Source organism: Cottoperca gobio, chromosome 3 (genome assembly GCF_900634415.1).
Source record: "Cottoperca gobio chromosome 3, fCotGob3.1, whole genome shotgun sequence".
In the NCBI taxonomy this organism is placed as follows: Eukaryota; Metazoa; Chordata; class Actinopteri; order Perciformes; family Bovichtidae; genus Cottoperca; species Cottoperca gobio.
Genome location: NC_041357.1, coordinates 16,406,894 through 16,428,872, shown reverse-complemented (window position 1 = coordinate 16,428,872; position 21,979 = coordinate 16,406,894). Strand labels below are relative to the sequence as shown.

Sequence of the window (21,979 nt, the reverse complement as noted above, 5' to 3'; positions counted from 1 at the left end):
TAAACGCACCATGATTTCCTTTCAGCTGTCAGTTGCACTTAAGGACAGTTCTGCCTTTTTATTGATTGGCCAACAGTGGTGTTCTACCTACTTGGACAAGCTAAGTCAATTTGTTATGACTTATTTTTATGACAATAAACTATATACTCTTGTGCCAAACAATATTTGGACATTGTTTCAAACACTGCAATTTCAGATCCTGGGTAACACGGTCCACACGGCTGAAATTAGCTGTTTTCTTTGACATTTGCCAACCAGCTGATGCATGCCAGTTGAAACTGACCCCAAGTAAGTCTTATTAATGCTCAGGGCCTCGGACTATCTAATATTATGTGTTCCTAACTGCCTTCCCCTAAGGTCCTGTTTCATATGTGTTTTCCTTTTTAAACTTGGGTAAATATTCTACTCTAAATATTTGATCCCTTGTTTTAATTATCCTATTTTAACTCTTATAATCAAATTGTTCTTTAGTGTAAATGTATCAGTTTTAGTTTGAGTTGCACTATGATCGTTTCCCCTTTATGTGAAGCACCTTGTGATTTTTCTGCATTTTCAAGTGTACTATGTAAATTAAATTCATACTTTTTATTATTATTATTATCATTATTACTACACTGATACTTTAAAGTTCAAATGCAAGCAAAACTGCCGCAACACACAGACAAAATTATGAAAAAATACCCTAATGAGTAACACTATGCTACACTTACCACAAGCTTTGTACCCTGCACGTTATTGTCTTCTCTGCAGGCATGTGTTAAACTGATCACAGCTTGGAATAAAGATTATCACACAGTGTTGCATCTTCACAGAGTGGAAACAATGTGTGACGGTTGAGGAATGCTGTTGCATTGCTAACGGATTACGGCATTGTTGTTTAGTAGAGGGACAAAAGAGCCTTAAAGAAATCACCAAATGGAAATCGACTTCTGCATTTCAGCTTATTTTGTTGTTTTAGAGAGTTTGGTCTCAGTGGCCAGGAGGCTTGTGCATACTCTGGAGACAATGGATTGGTGTTGAACTGTTGATGGTGCACCTCATTACTGTAGCTTGGCGCGTCTCTAAGGACTGATTAAGGATTAAGCACATTTGAGAGTACCAACACGTACATACCGCATCCTCCTTGTTTCATTAGCCAAGCACAGCTCCTTCATCTATACTATAGCTTACTGTATATGCATGCAAAACACCAGTGGGAATGTCTGTGCCTGCATTGTATAGTAGGATATTCTACAGTCTGAGTCTATTTTGCACCAATCCACCACTGGTGCAGCGACAGCCATTTCATCTTTCTCTTTCTCAAAAGTTAATAGGTAGAACTGTGTGAAAAAACCTTTTTAAACCTCTGATAATGATATCTGATGCTTCCCAGACATAGAGCAGCAGAGGAGAGATAATACAGCAAACATGCAGAAAATGTGGCACCTCTAAAATTGATATATTTGTCATTTCAATAACGAGTCTAAGACGGGGTAATTATTTTTCCAAAGAATTTGCACAGCCGCTGCCTTTTCGAGCAACAATTGTAGCAACTCTGCAGATGTCGCTAACCATGAAGACAGTCAGTTGAAAAAATACAAATCATGACCAGTGTACTTTCATTATTTATTTATTTAATAACCACAATCCCAATTCTTCTTCTTTGTTTGTTCATTTTTGTTTGCCTTCAAGTCCTTTGTATAAGCTCCTGTAGCTAAATTACAAGTTCATAGATGCAACTTTACATTGAAGTGCACGAATTTTGAAAGCTTATACTCACTTTTATTTTCTTATAACTGGCAATTGTTAATGGTCATTTGATGGTGAAATGTCTGTTGTATTATGTTGTACACCAGTTTCAATGTTTAAGCTTTTAAGGTCCATTTATTGATAAATGATTATGTAATAAAAACACTGAAAGCCAGTAAAGCAGCAACAAACCAAACTTGGGTGTGAGGTTGTTTGCTGCTTTTGTTGTATTTACAATCTGACATTTTATGAAAACTTTAAAAAAAAAATTATATAGGATTATAGTATTTATTAAGTAAGTTTTATTAGGTCATTTGGGTAAAAATTACTCCTGTGTATATGTATATTTTGTGTTGCAATACATGATAACTGATTGATGTTAGGAGGATGTTATGAGGTCATGTTTACTGGGATTTAAATGACCCATGTATTTACATTGTTTTCCGATGAAAAATGTAAAAGTTTGTACTTGTTTTCAATTTGTGTCACAGGGCTGAATATACAGTATTTTTTATATAGACATCTGCATATTGCTCACTGGCTGCAACTGGCTTGTATTTTGTGAATTTTATCACATGCATTTCACACAACATCTATACGACAGAGGATCCCTCCTCAGTTGCTCTCCCTGAGGTCTCTTCCATTTCTTCCCTGTTAACTGTGGCGTTTCTCTCGGGGAGGTTTTCCTCGTGCACTGCGAGGGCCTAAGGAAAGAGGGTGTCGTATGCTGTGCAGTCTGTAAAGCCCACTGAGACAAAGTTGTGATATTGGGCTCTATAAATAAAATTAGATTAGATTTTTGACATGCGTCCATGCATATTTAGTGAAGCTTGGTACAGTTGGGTGGGTATTGTCTGTGAGGTTGCTCAGTGCTCATTGCACACAACAGATTTTCTGTTTGATTTAAGTCTTATCCTAAACCTGTCCTGGTGTTCTTCAGCACTCTCCCAACGTTTGCTTCAGAAATCTGTTGTTATCTGGCTCAAATCATTATTCTCTCTAATCTCACATGTCTCTCTTTCTGACACTAACAAGCACACCTGTCTGGTGACGCTGCCATCACGCTGCTCTGAGGCAGAGATTGTGTTAAATGAATGAATGGTTAAGCCTGATTTGTGTCTGATAGTGCTGTGCATTATGACTGTAGAGCAGAATTTATAATTTCATCAGACGGAATATTTTTTCCCCTCGTTCCTTTGTATAATTCATGCCCTTTTACACACAGAGAATAATCCACATATGTGAGAGTAACCTTTCTATTTTAATGAGCGGCAGATGTGTGAGGTAATTTACTGATTTCTGTTTTTCGAAAAGCGAGGTTGAAGTCAAAGAAGTACTGTTTCACATGTTGTCACTTTCTATATAAGGACTACTGAACATATACATATATACTTCTGTGTCTGACTCATACCGACAGTTCTTAACGTCACTCTCTGATATACCACACATCACGTGCAATAGTTTTAATTAACCTTGGAGCAACCACTCGACTTGTAGAGACTTTTTTCAAAGACTTTCAAAGGAATTTTGAAACGCTTGACTCACCTTGTCCGAATACACAACACTTATTCACCAGAAACATTTCACACTGTTGCTTTTAAACATTTTGAATCAACACCACATTGCGCACACAGAGGCAATAGTTTAAGGCTCTGTAAAACATTGCAGTGTCAAGATAGCACACTTAGAATTGTACAGTTTCTTAAAGGAATTAGTATTTCACCACTCACCCCTCGTGATACCTAGCCATGCAGACGAAACTGGTTTTATCTTGGTAAGATTTTAAGATCTCCACCTCTGATCATTCTGCTGCTACCCCAGTACAATGGAGGGATTTTTTTCAGTGTGAAAAGCATTGAAAAAAATACATTTATAAAACATCTGCAATGGCTGCCTTTCCAGAAACTGTGTCCTGGTTAGTGGAGATAATCTGTACAGTTTGCAATCAGCACTTTTCAATGGGAACTACTTTTCTATTTTTCTATTGTTTCCAAAAAGAGATACTGGCAGCTGACGTGGAGTGATGGTGGAGACCTCACAACCTCATAATAACACATACATTCAGTATTACACTTTGAGTTAACTAAACCTTTTCATTGAGATTGTTGTTATCGTACAAGGGAGCACTGGAATACATAAACTGTGATTCTGAAATTCAAAGATTCCTGCTTAAAGCTGCACTAATCCATATAAGTTTTATATTAACAGTGTATCAAATGAGTGCGATGACTGTTGTGTGAAAGCTATCACTCGTACTGATGAACCCAGAGAGAATCATCACCCAACTCCACAGCTGACTTATGTTACCACATAATGTTTTTAGCATCTTTCAGCTCATTGTTTCATTTTTTTGGGCCCGCTACTTTACTGTTTTAGTTCACTCACAGCTCTCATCTGCATTGTTCTCAGACACAGCAGAAGCTCTGAGAAACCCACTGTACACTATTTTGTACCTGCTCAAACATGTTTAACAACAGACAGAAACCGTTAGCGACTAGCTGGTGAGCATAGTGGAGCTTTTAGCTGCTAAAGAGCCAGATATTTCTCTCAGGAGTAATACAGAGCCTTAAGGAGAGTGAAAATGGTCACTTACGTTCTTTAGGTGGCCAGAAACACTACTCTAAATGGACACTAATGATGCTTGGTGTCTGGAGGATGTGTATAAGAAATAGTTTGCTAACACGTTTGCTTATATAGTGATAATAGGTCAATGTTGTGTTTACAATTTGTTGTTCTGGCCCTAAGTAAAAACATAAATGAATGCTGTTTTCAAGGTCATTTGACTGATGTGTATTACTTAGTGTAGCCGTCACACTTTCTAGAATCTAAAATAGTTTCTGAATGTACTGCCTTCCATATGACTTACGTAAAGTACATGAGCTCAGTTTACTTTACTGCCACGCTTTGGACTATGATATAAAGAAAATCCTGCAGGTGTACGCACCGCTGTAACCATGTTTCTTTCTGTTTCACACGATAGCAGGGTACCGACAAATATTATTCCTCCCTCTGTGATAGCTTCTGTGATGAGAGTCCAAAAATCACTGGAAAGTTTTGATCAAAGACTCGGCTCAGCCTTTTGAAAAACCAAATCCTGTGGCAGTGATGTGTGTAAAAACGGCGCTCTATGTCTCTGTCTCCCTCAGGTGAGCACCTGCGTGTCTGTCCTCAGGGATACACCTGCTGCACATCAGAGATGGAGGACAAACTCAACCAGCAGAGCAAACTGGAGTTCGAGAACTTGGTTGACGAAAGCAGCCACAATATAAGGACGACATTTGTCTCGAGGCATAAAAAGTTTGATGGTAAGTGAGATTTATCTGTTTGAAATGCAGAGTCTGACAGTCTGACGCTTGCACTTTTAGTTAATATATTTTAGAAACGCACTGTCAAACTTGTAAATGCAGACACCTGATGCCAGGATTAAAACTGATTTAAGATAAAGTATGAGCATGTCTCCTTTTTTAAAGATGTTGGCCGTCTTCTTCTTAAGTACAGTACCTTTTGAGGGGTAGCTTCTTTCTCTTGGCTCATACCAGCCACCTTATGAGACTTATAAGTCCGTCTAACCAGCTACCTATCATTTCTGTTTTTCCACACTAACAGACGTAGACTGTAAGCTTCTTTCTGACTGACTGATGGAGCGTTGCTCAGTGTATTTGTGCTTCGTGTCCCAAAAGAGCTGCTGTGAATTTACTCACATACTGACAGAACAACGCTGCGCTAATGTGGCTTTGTGGGGAATAAATGTTATTGGCATTATGCATGCATGAATGCAAACCTGTCTGTAAAACTAAAGTCATGGTGCATTAGACCAACGTTTCTACAGTTTCCTCATAACACTTACTACTAATAGTCAGCGCATGTTCTGGTCTAGGGCTCTCTCTGCTCATGATAAGTCTTCTGCTTCATTTAAAATTGTATATTTGATGTGAACCAAAAGTCTCTCAGGTTCATATCAACTTCAATGAATAGCATCAATGTCTGGTTTTGGTCGACAAAACGTTTTCCTTGACAGTGAATACCAAATATGACATGCATACATGCAGTTTAAATAAAGATCAATGAAATGCAGCCCTGACCCTATGAAACAGAAAAATCTATGAGCCTTTTCTCTCCGTCAGACGTCTGCAAGCCTGCACAAATAATATCTATGTGCATATGGGAGAGGGAATGCAGACCCTTTTAATACCAAAAAAGTGACAACAATGAATGTTGAATCAGGACATTTTTTGTGGTCCTTGGCAAATCGCATGTCTAAAATCCACATTTGTTTTTCTCTTCATGTGATATCAAGTGGGATACAAACTGAAAACTGAATACCTGCAAAAGAAAAACCCATCAAGAATAGTTTATTTCAAGTTTGTCACTGCCGAGTGTTATATGATCCATCTGTCAGGTTGGCAGTCAGCTGAGAACAATACCTACATGTCCTTGGAACGACAGTAGAGAAGGAATTGCAATCAATTGCTATTGTTTTCATTGGCAATATTAGTTTATCAGTATGATTTTTAGACCTGGGCTGATAAGAGATGGTTTACGGTGTAACATATCCCAGTAGAAAAGTGATTCAAACAGTGTTATTTCTATCCAGTCTAATGACAATGTGAAGATGTATCAATTTAAATATAGTGAACTCTAAACTACGTATGTCAGAAGCATTGACTTAGAAAGTTATGTAAAAAACAACATCTAATGCCCCCTGAATGAAATTAGAGATCCATCGATAGACAGGATCAGTCATTGGTCGAACTGTTACGCATGCAGGGTTACTAGAGATGTCCTGAGCCAGTCCGAAGGATCTGTATCAGAACCGATCCAGCCGGTTTCTAATGGGTCGTATCGGCTAAAATAAAGCAGATGAAGTACAAATCCTTTCTTTACTCTACCGTCCACATCAGCCTGTCAGTGTTGCAGCACTGCTCTCCTTTACTGTATATCAGCCTACTGTACAAACACGTCCAGCACGTGGAAGTGGAAATTTGAGTGTGAAAATGTGAAAAACTGGAGCAAAACGCTAACAAAGCTCTCCTCTGTCTCTCTTGTTAGCAAAGAGCAGCGTACAAAACATTCAGGGAGCAGCTTGTCATTTTTAGCCAGAGCTGATTGTTGCTTGCACCAGTTAAAAGAGAAAACATTGCTGGTGGCAGGTGATATCAGCTGTCGCTAATTAATTCTTTGAGTAAGATAATAGAAAATGAAACTTGTCTGTTGTGTGGTTGAAGTGATATGTGCAGCTCTTGTCATCACTGGACCAAAGATTGCGTGTGTGGGAAGAAGCTCCTCTCTGTAACACCACTGTACAACCACGAGTGTGTCTTTAGCTCCCACAGCTCCAACAGACTGATCCGTCTTCTCTCTAGCTGGTCATGTCACGACAAATTCACATTCTGCAATAAAACTTTTATTCATTATATCATTAATTTAAACTTTCTTATCTTAATATTTTAGAACCAAGCCCTTCAGCGTTTTGATCAAGAAGCTCATGAAAAAATAAGGTGTGTCAGATTAAGTAGGCTACAAGTGTAAATTCAATGTGTCAGAAATATACAGTATGCAATCGGCAAATAGAATAACTGGATTGGACTCGGTATCAACACATACTCAATATTAAAGGACTCAAACTTAAACGGGACATCCCTAAATGTTATCGTAATAAAGCCGTCTGTGTTAGTGGTGAACGTGATTATTTACTCTTGTATGAGTTATTATTGTTTTCTTTGATTTGTTTGACTTCTCTTGTTCTTACTGTTTATGACAATATGACAACCGCCTTATATTTCCTTTAAGCGATCCTAACGGGATCCTCATTTCAACCACACAGCAGAAGTTTACAGGATTGAGTTTATTTAAAGTCGAGAGAATACATTACTTTAAAGGTTATGCTTTGCAAGTCCTCATGACACCCTTAGTTTCAAAACACTTTCAAAATACTTTTTTTCACAGCAGAGTGACGTTAGTGTTAGGTGCACTTGAAAACTCAGGATCCTGTAGAAAATACAAACACACCATATTTTCTTATTTTTGAAAAGATGTGTGGGAGTTTTGTTTTAGGTTCTCATTTAAACCTATATTCTTAAAATTCTAAAAGTCATGCTTCTGTATGCTTTCTCTCTCACTTGAACTAAGCTGGAATGAAGGCAAACAATAGCAGTGCTCTGTTGTCTTTGTATTATACGCACGTACACAGTTAGCAACAAATAACATAAGATGGAAACACAGTTGATAATGTAGGGCATTTATGAACGTTACACCTTGGTATCGACAAGCTGGATTAATAACAACAAAGACGTGTCTTTCAGATGTACTAGAAACTCAAGAAAAACAAATGTTACGTTTTTTCTTGGGACTGGATTTAATACACAGGGTTAGAAAGTACCAATAGTTACAACATAGAAAAGCTCTTGCAAGTGTTGCTGGATTGTTTGAAATGTTCAGTAGAAACTGGTGTCGGCCTGTTTCTACATTAGGAGCACCATATATCTGTGCAGTTATATAGTGACACCGGTGACACAAATCACTTACGCAATTCCATCTTCTAGAGATGCCCATATTGTCAGGCCACTCAACATCACATCCCTTCTCCTCGCGTTAAGCTCCCTCCACCTCGTGGGGTTTGAATCATCCCTCATCAATTTTACATGCCCTCATTTCTGTCCCCAGTTATTTATAGGGCCCTATTATGAAAACCTTAACTTACTTTTTGATTACTGACTGCTTCCCCTGGAGGCCTGTGGGTTTTGATGCATTATTGAGCAATCCTGAAGCCATAAATGACTGTTGCACACTAGAATTTAGGTTTGGCTATTCTGAATGTCCAATCATCTGGCCGAGAAACCCGAAGCCTCTCGCTGTGCCTTATATTCTCCCAGAGAGACTTGGAGTCTGGTCATAGTCCAGTCCAATTGATGCACAGTATGGAGAGAAAGAAACTCACAACCAACTTTGCAGTGTTAAAAGTCTGCATTTCCTTGGCTGAGTATGGTTACCACCTCCCACAGGTTTGTTTTATTAGTCACTGATAGCATTAGTGTTCTCTGCTGTGGCTCAGTCGGAGCCCCAAGGTAACCCGGTTTAAGGAAAATAAATTAGATAAATATTTACAATATTTATGTGCGAGAGAGAGAGAACGCTTTAAAGACGGATACAGAGACAAAGACGGATGGAACTGGATGTGTGAAAGAGGCAGATTAATTGCAGGGGATGAACCATGATAAAATGTGCCTCATGCTCAGTCAAGTGTTTAGAGATTGAAACCGCTGTACAGAGTGATTTGGGAATGTTTTTTTTTTTTAAGCAACTCTTTAAATGCTGGTCTTGTATTACAAATGTTGATTTCCAATATAAAATAGTATTTTGATGCAGAAAAATAAATACATATAAGAATGTAAGTATTTATTAAGCTTGTGACATTTGTGCAGGGAGTACTCACAGGGCTAGTTGGCAAACTACTGTAGCTGGTGAGCTAACAGGGTACACGCTAGCTACACTAACAGACAGCATGCCAACTCTATTCGGTCACAAGTGCTCTCCGAGATAGCTGACTTACTATGGCAATTATCATTTTATTCAAAAGATGTATTTGTATAATTTACTTGTGTCTCATAACTGTCTGCAAACATTGTTTTTTGTAGAGGAGTTTAAACTCTTGCAGAGGAGTAGGGTTATATAAAAGTGGATGGTGCAACGCAGCTAAAAAGCTATGATGGATTGTTTTGTTTTGGATTCTTTCCCATTACCTCAAAGGTCAGCACCGTCAAGACAGTTTGCTTTTGGTAAACGGCAGTAATTTGTGTGTCAAATTTCACCAAAGTGCCATAAGATTTGCTCAGATTTACTTGGCTCATGCGAGCAAATTTGCTTACTGAAGCTCTTACATTGAAATGAATTGATTTAGCTCCTAAGTTATTCTGTTTTAAACGTCGGTGTGACTTGGATTTAACAAGTTTACCTAATTGTAAATTGCAACTAAATTTTCAAATGGTTCCCATTCCAAAAGAGATTCATAAATCAATTGATATTAATGACCTAAAATACTAACTCAACTCTGAAACAAGACTATCACCTTATATGTCCAAAGCGTTAAGGTACAGAGGAAAAAAAGGTTCTTCACCTCATTACAATTTAATACATATATCATTTTGTTCCTTTGCTCTGCTTGAAGCTACAATATTTCAACTTGGACAGAGTAAAATAATAAAATGTGCCATTGTTTTATAGCTGCACTTTAAATCAATTGAATGATCTTGTTCAGCATTATATACATCCCTGCAATTCAGCAGTATATTTAGTGTCTTTGACAACTAGCAGTAGGTGTGTGGGAGGATAAGAGGTTAATAGACAGAATTGGAGAGGAGTTTGACTCTATTGTATCTCCAGTATTACCCTTTCTGTTTGTTCTTGTTGTATGGTAGATGCTCATTAGGTTCAGTTTGGTTGATGCTTTTCTGTGGAGACCTCAGCAAGAGATTAGAGTGTGTGGTTGGTTGACTAAAGTCTGGGTTGAGCAGCAGCCTTGGATGACTGAGCTCTTTGATCCTGCCCCAGTAGAGCCTCTCCGCTCAACACTGAGAGCCCCAGTGCCCCTCATTCACTTCAACAATCCCTTATTCATACCCGATTTAAACCAAGACTGACTCGAAGCACAACACCCCATTCTCTCTAATCTGAGTTCTCTTCAAATTCACCAGCTCCTAGTGGACCGTGCTTGACGGAAAACACACAGGGCAAAAAAACTCTACACAAGTTATTACACCTCACAGATTCATTCTTCATCGGGAACATTTTAGATCAAGGTGAAACTCCTCAGAGATGGGGGATTTTGTCTTTTTAGGTTTCAATGGACCATTTAAATAATTCATCTTTCTTCTGTCAGACAAAGACCAGGAGAAACAGCCTTTCCTGCGCTCAACATTCAATGGTATCTTCATAGTCTTTACATTAATCGTTCAGTGCATTACAGTTGTTTGTGCACCGCAGAATACTAAGGGAATAATTTAAAGAATTAGCAGCGAGCACATTTTTTCATGCATGAAAGAGAAGTAAATAGGATGTAAAATATTTGACTCTACATAGTAAACACATTGGGTGTGTGCATGATACTGTGGCCTCTTTTAAACAAAGAAGAAACAACAAAGCTTTGTTAAGAAATCAGAGAGTGACGAGTCACAGTCAACAGTGCACTTCAAAATCGACCGCATTAAAAACAACAAAGGGAAAAATGTGGATCTATGAACCAGCATGCTGTAACCTATTATCAATTTAAACACATTTTCTCTCCATGAAAAGCTAAAACTACATTTACTTCTAGCCTACCTTTTTTGTTTTTAAATTGTGAAATGTTTTTGATCTTTCATATCCAATCAAGCAAGCCTCACAGCTTCAGCTTTGTAAGCGCTGCTGGTCGGTGCATTGGGCGAAGCCATATTGTCATGTTTACTTTAAGCCAAGAGCCCTTCAAATAAGGATTAATGAAGCGCTAAAATGAACCAGACCTTCTATTAAATGTAAATTGGTCTGCATTATAGTCAAATAATGGAGTAAAGCTTGTAATTATGAGGTCTAGAAATACTTTAAATTGGTCTTCAGTAAGAGATGAATAGACATAATTACAGGTCTATTCATAAATATAATTATTATATTCAAAATGCTTTTGAGCTAAATGGGCAGTAGATGAGGCAGTCTATTATGCTGTTAAGACAATCCTAAAAATGCATATCAATATTACAACTTTTGTAGCATTCAACCCAGTTCATTTATCAATAGCTTCAAAATATTGATTTCTTTTGTGGGAGAAAAGGAAAATATGTTTCACCTATTAACCACGATGCTACAAGTTTGGAGGTTTGGTTTAAAACAAAAATGAATGACACTACACGGTGATGGATCGTCTTTCTTTATAGCATCTCTTTGTGTGTGACTTCAAACAGGCACTATGGAGTTGTCCCTCAGTTGGTTTTTGTTCAAGGAATGTGACTTTCAAAGTCCATTTTTGTTTTAATGCTGGAAGTTAACACGGAGACACTTTTTCTTCCTGAGGTTCATGAAGTGCAAGCCTATAGTTTCATGAGGGCGACACTGAACACAACGTAGTGAATGCTCAGACTTCAAACATATTGAATTCAAAGTCAGTGCATCCAAAGCCAGTTCTGCCCTTATATCTATACATATAAAACCTCTGGTAATCTACTAACATCCCCAGACATCGCATACTCTGTCTTTACATTTATTATTCATGTTCGATATTCATTGAAGTACTTACTAAGTAAAATGTTGAAAATGCCCGAAATTCATAGCTGACATCAAATGGCTACATCAAAACAGGATCTCAAAGGTCCTCATTATGCGTAACTCGCCCCAGTTCAGCTCTGAAGTTATGAACTAGAATTATAATTACCCATTTTGTCACAACAAGTATTAGAAAACTTTTAAGAAGGTAAATGATTTGTTCACTTAAAATGTTGATGCATAATCCCTAATATCGTCAATGTAGCAACTAATGTCTGCGTCTCCAAACTTGAATGATAGTTTTAACACATTTAATTACGCCGTGCACAAGCTCTACAACTGCAGACTGAGTACTTGGCTTAGTGGACTGATTTTGTAATTCGTATTATCCTTTGTGCATAATATAATAGCCAACATTATTAATTTAAACTATGAATAAATTGAATAAAGAGGTTACACGTGATACACAGTGCAAGATTCTGATGAGATTTGGCCCCATTTAGAAATTACACTGTAGTTGAAAGTTTGGCGGCTGTGGCCCGCTGGTCACTAATTTGGCAGAAGTAAACTTGCTAAATACTTTGGGTGCTGTGGGGGCCTGGGCGCTTATTAGACATCAATGTGGAGAGTATATAATCATTTATAATTGTATAATTGTTTCACTGTAAAAGGAGAGCCAAGGGGTCATTAACATCAACACTACACTTGGAAACATTGTACACAATCTGCCTATTACATCAAAAGACAGTCTTTGTGCAACGTTAACACGGGGTGTGAGAATGATCCTGGAGGGAAAGCTAAATCATGTTTATCCTCTGGCGATGGGGTCAAAAAATATCCCTCTTTCAGAACGGACAAAATGTAATATATGTTGTATGTGCAGACATAAATAACAATATTGAAATTACAATATAGACATTCATATAAATATAAATTAGGGATTCATTCCCAACTGGTGTTTTCTGCCTTTTGCTATTATCTTCTTGCAATATGTTTTCCAAAAAACACTATACTGTGAAGGTGTATGTACAAATATGGAATTAGTTATAACCCAGCTGAAAGCTACACAGTACACTGAGGTGAGATTGAAGGTGCCATGTGGAGTCTTCTTGCTAATAAACAAAAGTATTGTCTACATTTGGTGTTACTCACCAAAACAGATTGTGTGTGTCCTTGAGGTCTAACAAATGTAATGAATGCATTTCAGTCCTCATAAAAGATTTTTCTTTAAAAGTTTGAAACCTGCATTGTTTACATCCATGCACATCCTTTCTGCCTTTGTTTTGTGCTTTGCTGCATATCTTGGTACATTACCTCCACTTGTCCGTCAGTAGAACAGTGTGACACGACTGGGAGGAATGTGTATCACGTCTCCTGTGTGCGCGCATGTGCTTCCATTGTGTTTGTGCACGAGATAAACAAACCGTACAAAGACTGCTCAATAGCACAACCAGAGGTCAAACACTCCACAGGGAACCTTTAAACTGTCCAGTGGTGACATTTCTGTGTCACGTCATATAACAAATAATACATATTAGATGCCCCACGGACAGTGCTAAAGTAAAAATGTTACAAACCTTATCTTCCTTTGTGAAATGTGTAAATAACTAGACCAATCAAATTACAGCTTTTTTGAAAATGTGTCAAGTCAATTTTGTTTATATAGCCTAATATAATTAATCGCAATCCTCAGTCCCTTGAATCGGATAAGGAACATCTTTTTTGGTGGGAAAGAATTTAAGAAACTGTGACATTGACCATGTGACACTGAGCCATACAACTCCGAGTACAGGACACATTACGCAGGATGAAACAAATGCGCAGGACTCAATGGTCACCACAGGACTTGGCAACTTTCTGATGACACAAGTCCCTCGTTACCCGGGAGATGACACTGAATTACATACAGGGCAGGACTCCGGTGAGGACGGGACATACATTGATTTAACCCCTACAGTCCAGGGATGAAGCTGAAAGCTCTGTGACAGTTGCATGTGATTTTCTAATGAAATCTAAAACCATGTGAACATGCAGTTCCTGGAAGTGTTCATAAATAAATAACCTCTGTTTTGGTGTCCCTGTGTTATCCTAAGTGAATGTCAGGAAGACTGTAATTCTCTGAGGACGGAGGGAATGGGGTCCGTCCAGCAGTGCTTTAGCTGAGAGTTTGTGGCAGCCTCCATCATCTGGCACAGGGTGCAGCCTGGTGTCACTTTTGTACTTCAGGATGGATGGCTCTGTATAGCCCGGACACTGTTAACTCTGTCCCACTGGTGAGCTTCAAGGAGAGGCTATAAGAGGCATACCTTTTCCACAATCCACTATAGCAAAAAATGAGGAGGAAATCCACGGGCCTGCTGCAATGTGATTCTTCTTTTCAATATATTTATTACATTTAAACTTTGTGTCAGATATTGAAACATATACACTGTGAAAACTCACTTAGAAAAAATCCTATCCACGGGATATTGAGTTTGCTCGGGCTACTGCTGAGATCGTGCCGTCTATTGAGACAGATGAAAAATGTTTCCCTCCTCCTGCAAAGGTGGTGATATGCCTACCTCATAGATCCCCACTGTTCCCTCTCCTTTTGATCTCCATGCATCATTTAAAAATGTGGTGACCGCGAGGAAGGCATAATTTTTTAGTTTAGCACTTCACATGTGATGAATATGTGAATTTTAAATCCAGATTATGACATACGTCAGAGAAGCTTTATATATATGCAGTACCCTAACTATAGGAGCCTTGACATTTACATGAAACAATAGGAAAGAGATAAAGTGGTGAACATATGGCATAATATGTCTATTAACATTAATGCCGCAAAAGTGACTACATTAAAATCAAACAGGGATTTAAATGTGTCGGTATGAATGTGGTTATGGGTTAAAATTATGGTTTGGTAATAAGACATTATTAAAAGGTATTTCTTAAACAACAAGGCAGTTATTGTTAAGAAAAATGAATTGCCTATACTTAGTGTTAAGAAATCATGATATTTTCCAGGGACGTACAGTCATTTTCAAAGATTGTAGTATGACAGGCACTCAATCTGTCCTTGGCCACAGCATGCGTGTGCATGTTAAGCCCATGGCTCATTTCCAGAAGAAGAAAAAAGATTCAGTTGAGAAATAAAGCTACAAAATATATCTTTTTAATTAAAGATCTGTTATTTAAAACATGTTTTTAATAAGTGGTTAAGGTTAAATAATCAAATAATCAGGTTCCGACTAAATGGTTGTATAAAACTGCAACATTATTTACAGTTGACATCGTCAGAAATGATCAATAATCCAAACTTGTTTTTTTTGCCTGCTTCCTCTTAAAGATATGTCTAAAATACACACTTGGATACATTTTTTTCTAAATGCGGGTCAGTCATATCAATCAAAATCAAAGAATCATGGTCAATTGGTCAAAATGAAAACATGGGTGATGGAGTAAAAAGCTGTATTTCCTCTAAAAAAGAAAGTGGAGACATTCTCATACAATGTCCACCTATCGCATTGAGTATAAGTGAATGAGCCACCACAACTGTGTAGTGTCTGGCCCTGGCTGCGGTCCTGCTCTTAACCGGATAAAAGCTAACTTTCATTTAAGAAGTGACACAGAGACAAGGACAGAAACCAACAATACACAGACTGTGTTTTTCCTTCTGAGAACCTCAGTGTCCTCACTTAGACACAGGAAACCCTCCGCAGGATGGATTAGCCTAACAAAGCTCTGCATGGAGGCTTTCATGGGAAGAGGCACTCCAGCAGCCAGGTTGAGACAAAGCTGCTTATCCACAGGGTCACAGTAATGTAATGGTGTGTGCAGCCAATTTGCTCCTTGCTATTCAACGGCTGTGAATATCATCCATGGGAAAAAATCACTTTGATTTTCTGAGCCTTGCTAATTGACTTCTCCAATGCCTCTTAACACTGAACTCACATCGTAGAAGACACCGAGATGCCCTCAGCAAAGGTGGGTTTTGTCAATATAATTAACTGAACAGACAAGAGGAACGGCAGCTTTGCCCGCAAGTTTTGGTTTAGAGCCAAGTCTGAGTTGTTGTTAAGTTGGTAACTACTTTATATTTGACTATTTAGAATTAATTACATCACTACTTTACTGGGATAATGGTTCATGCTGTGTAATTAGATTGCAAGGCCTTGGCAACACTGCTGGTGAGGTTTCATGGTATTATACTTAATTGTTATATTTTAGTAATTATATTATTGTATTCATCGTTAGGAAATAAATGGCTACAATATGTTATGAAAACAAAGGATTGTGTTACAAATACCAGGGTTTCTTGTAGTATGTTACAGTGAAGATGCCACGCCTCACCTGAAATACAGAATGAGGAAAGAGTAAAGTGAATACATTGTTGTGTTTTTTTATCTTATTAAGCATCAAAGAATGCTCCTCCAATATATTATTGCACACCTTTAATATTTCCGAACTCACGACGGAAAGTATCAAAATCAACTGAGCAGAACCAAAGGTTTTTTTCACACATTCTTCTTCCTTTTTCGTCTACATTACCCACAATGCAACCAGATGACCGACATTGGGTTGAGATTTAGGTGCGTTACGCTAGAAGCAGCTAATGTAGCCTCGAGCTGCTCACCCCAAGCAGAGATGAGGAGCAGCTACAGAGGTCTCACTTCTTTTTAACTCCACATCCCCTGATTCTGATGTAATGTACGTAGTCGAATATATTATGGGTTCTGTCTTTTTTAAACTAAAAGGGTGCCATCGTGCCTGTAAACGAACAATACAATTATTTCTTCATTATATTTTTAACATTCCATTTGCAAACGCATAACCAACATTGTAATGAGATCATTATGTAGCATTATGTAATTGCTGGCCAATAATCAGTTTGGCTAAATTCATTTAGTAATTTAAGAAATGAAGCCAATGGGTAATTGCCTTATTACAGTAATTGTGCGATAATGTAATTGCTTGTAATGCTAAAACCCAAACTGGAGCGTAACTAGTCAATAAGATTCCTCTTCACACATTGACAGTCAATTTTTCTAGATGTGGAGGACACTGGCAGAGTTTTGCTGTCTTGATATTTCATGCGGTTTTGTAAAACCCTGAATGTTTCAGTGGAAGTTCACTTTGTTAAATTGTTTGAAGGCCAACATTTGTATGTGTCTACCTCTAGGAGTGGTAAGATTACACCATGAACAAATGGGTTCAATTACCACATGTATGCAAGTTGATGCATCTGCTGATTTGTGGGCACTGTACTGTATGTGTGAATTTCTTAATGAAGTAACAATAATTGGATTCTTGTCTTGTTGCAAATTCACGACCGGTTTTCTGTTATCTCCTGGTGCTGACAGCTTATTCTCCGTTCTGGGATGTCAGCTAAGTATTCTGCAGAGAAACAAAGTAAGATCATGAACCCATTACACTACAGGTGTGTAAGCCAGTCAACTTCAGAACATTTATCTTTTGGTTTCTGTCCAAGCTCGAGTCCTCTCGCTGTGTTTCTAGAAACACACACACACCACATTTAAAGTGATTTAAACTGTGCTGTTATCGGCTTTAACAACCTGCTTTTGCACCTCTCAGTATTTGAGTTTTGTTATTCAGTAAGCCAGTTTTCTCTTTTCTCTTTTGGCTTTTTTTCCTCTTTCTTTTTATGAAAACCGCAAAATACCACAACGTAAACCAAGAAGAGTAAAATTAGAGCAACAAGCAGTAGTTGGTAATGATGCGGCAGTGTGTAGGTCTGGATGGCGGGAGGCAAGGTGCAGTTTTTCAGCCAGTGTCGGAAATTTGAGACAGAATCTGTTGAACTGACTTAGAAAGAAAGAAGAAACAGATCGGAGTGAAGGGTTGAATAATGGTCAGGAGTAGTAGTAGAGTGCTGTGATAGGTTACTGAGGTCATTGTTTGCTGGTTTAATGGCTGTTTTATCCACAGTGAACATGATTACAACAAGAACACCTCACGATACAATGCAGTTAATTAGCAAACACAATATACAGCCTCAGGAATTACCAGAGGTTTGAGTCAACACTTGTTTGACACATGAATGTAATTTCTAGGCTGTTGTATTGAATTGCTTTATATTGTATGGATGTGATTGTGTCCACCTTCTACTGCGCTAAAGTACATGTTGTGTACAGTAGGGTAATACTTCCAGCGGGGTTCCTCATCTTACAACTGTACTATGTGCACCCGTGGCTTTCTAAAGGAAGCAAACACATTCTGGAAATAGAAAGTAGTCACCATACTGTATCTGATTATTGTACTTTTCTATCCATCTCTGTTAATTTTCTATATCCCCTTATTCTGTTAAAGGTTTTGCAGATTGGTAAAAGACCTCAGCATGTGTTGAGCAAGAGGTGGGAAACACCCTTTATTAATATTAAATGTAGGTCTTAAATTTCTCGTGGCTTCATGTTTCTGCCTTACAGCATTTATTTTAATGCCCAAATATGCACACGGTGTCTCATTAAATCAGAAGCAAAGTACGACCTTCTGCTGAAGCAGAAAGAGTGTCCATTTCTCACTGCAAAAGTGAGGTGTGAGAATGTGCTCTACTTTTCTCATTCCTAAAAACTTCATGCCTCATTAACTACGAAAACAAGCCAACTAGCTGCTGTGAATGGTTTGTAGCGTTTACTCGAGCCAAGAAAAGGCTCTGTACCTCGCGGAGGGAGACGCAGTCCCTGCTCGATCAGGCAATCACAGAGGCAGACGATAATGGGAAAAGTTTCATGTTTTAGGTGGTGTCTTTTGTGCTGAGTGGTAAGGTTTATAGTTCACTGTGGGCAGTAAGACTATATACCGTGTGTGTTGTGTTGTGATCTACAGCAACATTTTTAATATTTTTAAAATAACAATGATAAGTCTACAGCCATGCTAGCAGATGCGGGAGGCTGTATTTTGGAACAGCAGTGCTTTGAGCTAAATGCTAATGTCAGCATGCAAACATGCTCGATGATTCTAGGACTGAACATAAAGTACAGCTGAGGATGCGGGGAATGTCTTTAGTTTTGCTGATATTTGGTTATAAACACAGTTTTTGACAAATAAATATTTTGACTTTGAAGAGTGGTCAGAAGATCACCAAAGTTAATACAATTCATTCCGTGGGAGACATGGTTATGGAGACATTTCAATTCAAAGCATAAATGGCAACCTAATGGAAGAGGATAACCAAAGTCAAAAGGACACAACCTTCGGGAACTCTAAATGGAGAGTTTTGTCTTGTCTTGCAGTAGATGTTGAGATATTTCGCAGGAAACGTGAGAACTTTGACCAAGAGCAAACGTCAGGGGATCTTCTGGGCACGTATCCGTACAAAATGTCGAAGCAATCCTTCCGATAGTTGTTGAAATATTTTTAGTCCGAACCGATAGACTGAAAGAATGACCTTGCCATCCCAAGACCCACGATGCTAGCGTAAATACAAACTGCTCTCACGGCCATTGCAATTGTCCCCCACCTTATCTCTTGAATTCAGCACTTCTTACTTGGCTGCTGAAAATGACTCAACTTTTATAAATTGTAAACAAGCGCTGCTGTCTGGCAATCTCGTACCCACATACATCCAGTTTATATAAAACCATATCTCTCACCAGACATCACCACATTTGTCTTTGCAGGTACTTCTTGGAACATTTCCCTTTGCACATAAACAACAAATATTTCATACTTTAATGTCAAACAGACAATCTCAGAGATGAACCTCAGAGCGCAGGCAAACAACTCTTGGTCTGAACCAAACCACCCGTGCTCTTTGACAGAATGCTTCTACTGCTGTTGGAGTTAGCAGGCTTACATCATGTTTACAGCCTGTAGTCTTGCATAAACAGGGAAAATCAAGATCCATTGTTTACATCCGCTGTGTGTAATACTAACTAAATACATAAACATTCAAAACAGTCCATTGTTTTTTCACATTGTAGTTTTCTCCACTTTGCGTTTGCGATTCCAGTTATCCAGCCGGCTCTGTTGAGAGACCGGTGAGAAGTCATAAAAAAGAGTGTTTGGTGGTGTCGGGAATGAGAAATGTGTCTGCATGGATAAGATGTAATGCACAAGAAAAATGAAACTCACCAAAGGTTAAACAGGCCAAAGAAATGTCATCAAAATGCCACTTAAACAGGGTTTGGCCTTTTGGATTCTTTCATTGCATCAAACTTTGTGCCAGCTGTGTGGTTTGAATTTGAGTGAAAATGCAGCACGGTCCTCTGAAAAGGTCGATCAAGATCTGATTTGAAATAGAACCTGGACTCTAAGATAAATCACAGACGAATTTGGTGCATCAGAAAACATGTTCATTTGACCAGTAATGTACAGTTGCAGATGTATTTTGTCATTGAAAGTAAATAATGGAGTTACAATTAAATAATAGAAAACAGTGGGGTGAAAAATGTTTTTCTCTCTCCAGAAAACACAAGTTAAAATGCAAATAATTAAGTTCTCCATGTGGTTATGTTACATGTCTCATTGTCAACCTATTAATTATTGACATACAGAACTTCAGAGATGTGACTAATGGAAGCTGGGCCCTTGCAGCTAGGCAACTGACTGAGAGGCACTGAAATGACTGCTTAAGTAAACGATTGTAAATGGGATTATGCTGCCCACTCTCACTCAACTGGGCTCATTCTTCATTTTCTGCACTTAATTTCATGACCTGCTCAGGGAAGGGATGTTCTAAACTCAAGGGTGTATGTTTGGCTTCAAAAGTAGAGATACAGGCACACAAAGTCAGGCCATCCAAAACAAGCTAACTACAGAATGCTAATACATAATGCTATTTCCTGCGTTTATTTCCATTTTTAGCAATTGAGAAAATTATATATTATGATGAAAGCGGTTATTGTGCTTTTACGGTAAGGACAGTATATCTCTAATGTGTTATGTAAAGAGCTACATTATCACAAAGAAATTACATTTCATTTCCTTGATGGAGACCTTCTATCTTTACTGCAGAGACCACTGTGCTCTACTGACTTATCTTTGATTTATGTGCAATTCTTGCATCTTTTAGGATCATATCAACTATAAATTAAAACAGATTTGTTTTATCTGAAAAACATACACATGTCGTTTTTAAAGCCATTTATTTGAATGAAAAATGCTCGCCCAGTAAGCAATAACAATTTTAGAAATATAAAATCTTCATGGTCTACATTTTCAGAATACACAGATTAATAATCTACTTTATTTGCACTTCAAAATGTCCTGTCAGCAGTTTTACAGATGTGTTTAATGGCCAAGTATGGTGAAAAAAGCTTTTTGGGCCACTAGGGATTTTATTTTGCTGCAGTACAATGGTTTTCCATTGTGGAAAATTCACATCAAGGCGTACGCCAGCTCTGTAGATAAATTAATGATATGCGGCCACAACAACCTCCAGCAATAAGATCGGACAACCTCTATGTGGCCTGCTGCGTGACATCCAGGGATTTGTGGGTAAATATCCCTCCCATCTACAATGGAGATTACATTATTAAACATATACTATATATACAGTGAACAGGGGCCACATTTTTTAACACTGGTTATTAAAGCTCATACCCTACTAAATACTAACTCGCTGTAGTTACTAACTGCAACCCCACAAATGTTCTCCCATTCAACATACTGTAGTCCCTTCTAATTATTTATGGCTGGCAGTCGTTCCTAGCCTGCGGCCGCCTTGCCTGCAACTCACCTTCATTTCCCCTCGGTTACTGGACACAACAGGCCCTGAAAGTGGAGGATTTCACCCCTCTATTCTTGAGCCGCAGGCTGATGGGCCCTATTGACAACAAATAAGAGGATCAAACTGCAATGGGTGTGGGTGCATTGCAGTCACTCAGTACATGAGGAGGGGAAAGTGGACTGTGCCTATAAGCCTGTTTTCTCCCAAGTTGGGTAACATTTGTTGAAGCAGTTCAATTTAATTTGACAATTTAGAGTGCTGTTAAAAATAGCAACCTATTCTTTTCACCTCTTTTTGTATCTCAAATATCCTGATGTGCTTGATTGTTTCTGTGATGGACGTGTGTGATTA

The 21,979-nt window shown here is 38.3% G+C and overlaps 1 protein-coding gene across 2 annotated transcripts in view; it reads left to right on the top strand.

The window, feature by feature from the left end:
• gpc6a (glypican 6a) overlaps positions 1-21,979 on the top strand; it is a 133,824-nt gene that overhangs the window by 22,041 nt on the left and 89,804 nt on the right. For both annotated transcript variants that reach the window (XM_029427704.1, XM_029427697.1), the window contains exon 2: positions 4,875-5,033. In XM_029427704.1, coding sequence (XP_029283564.1) covers positions 4,875-5,033 — 159 coding nt within the window. The remainder of the gene's footprint in view (positions 1-4,874; positions 5,034-21,979) is intronic.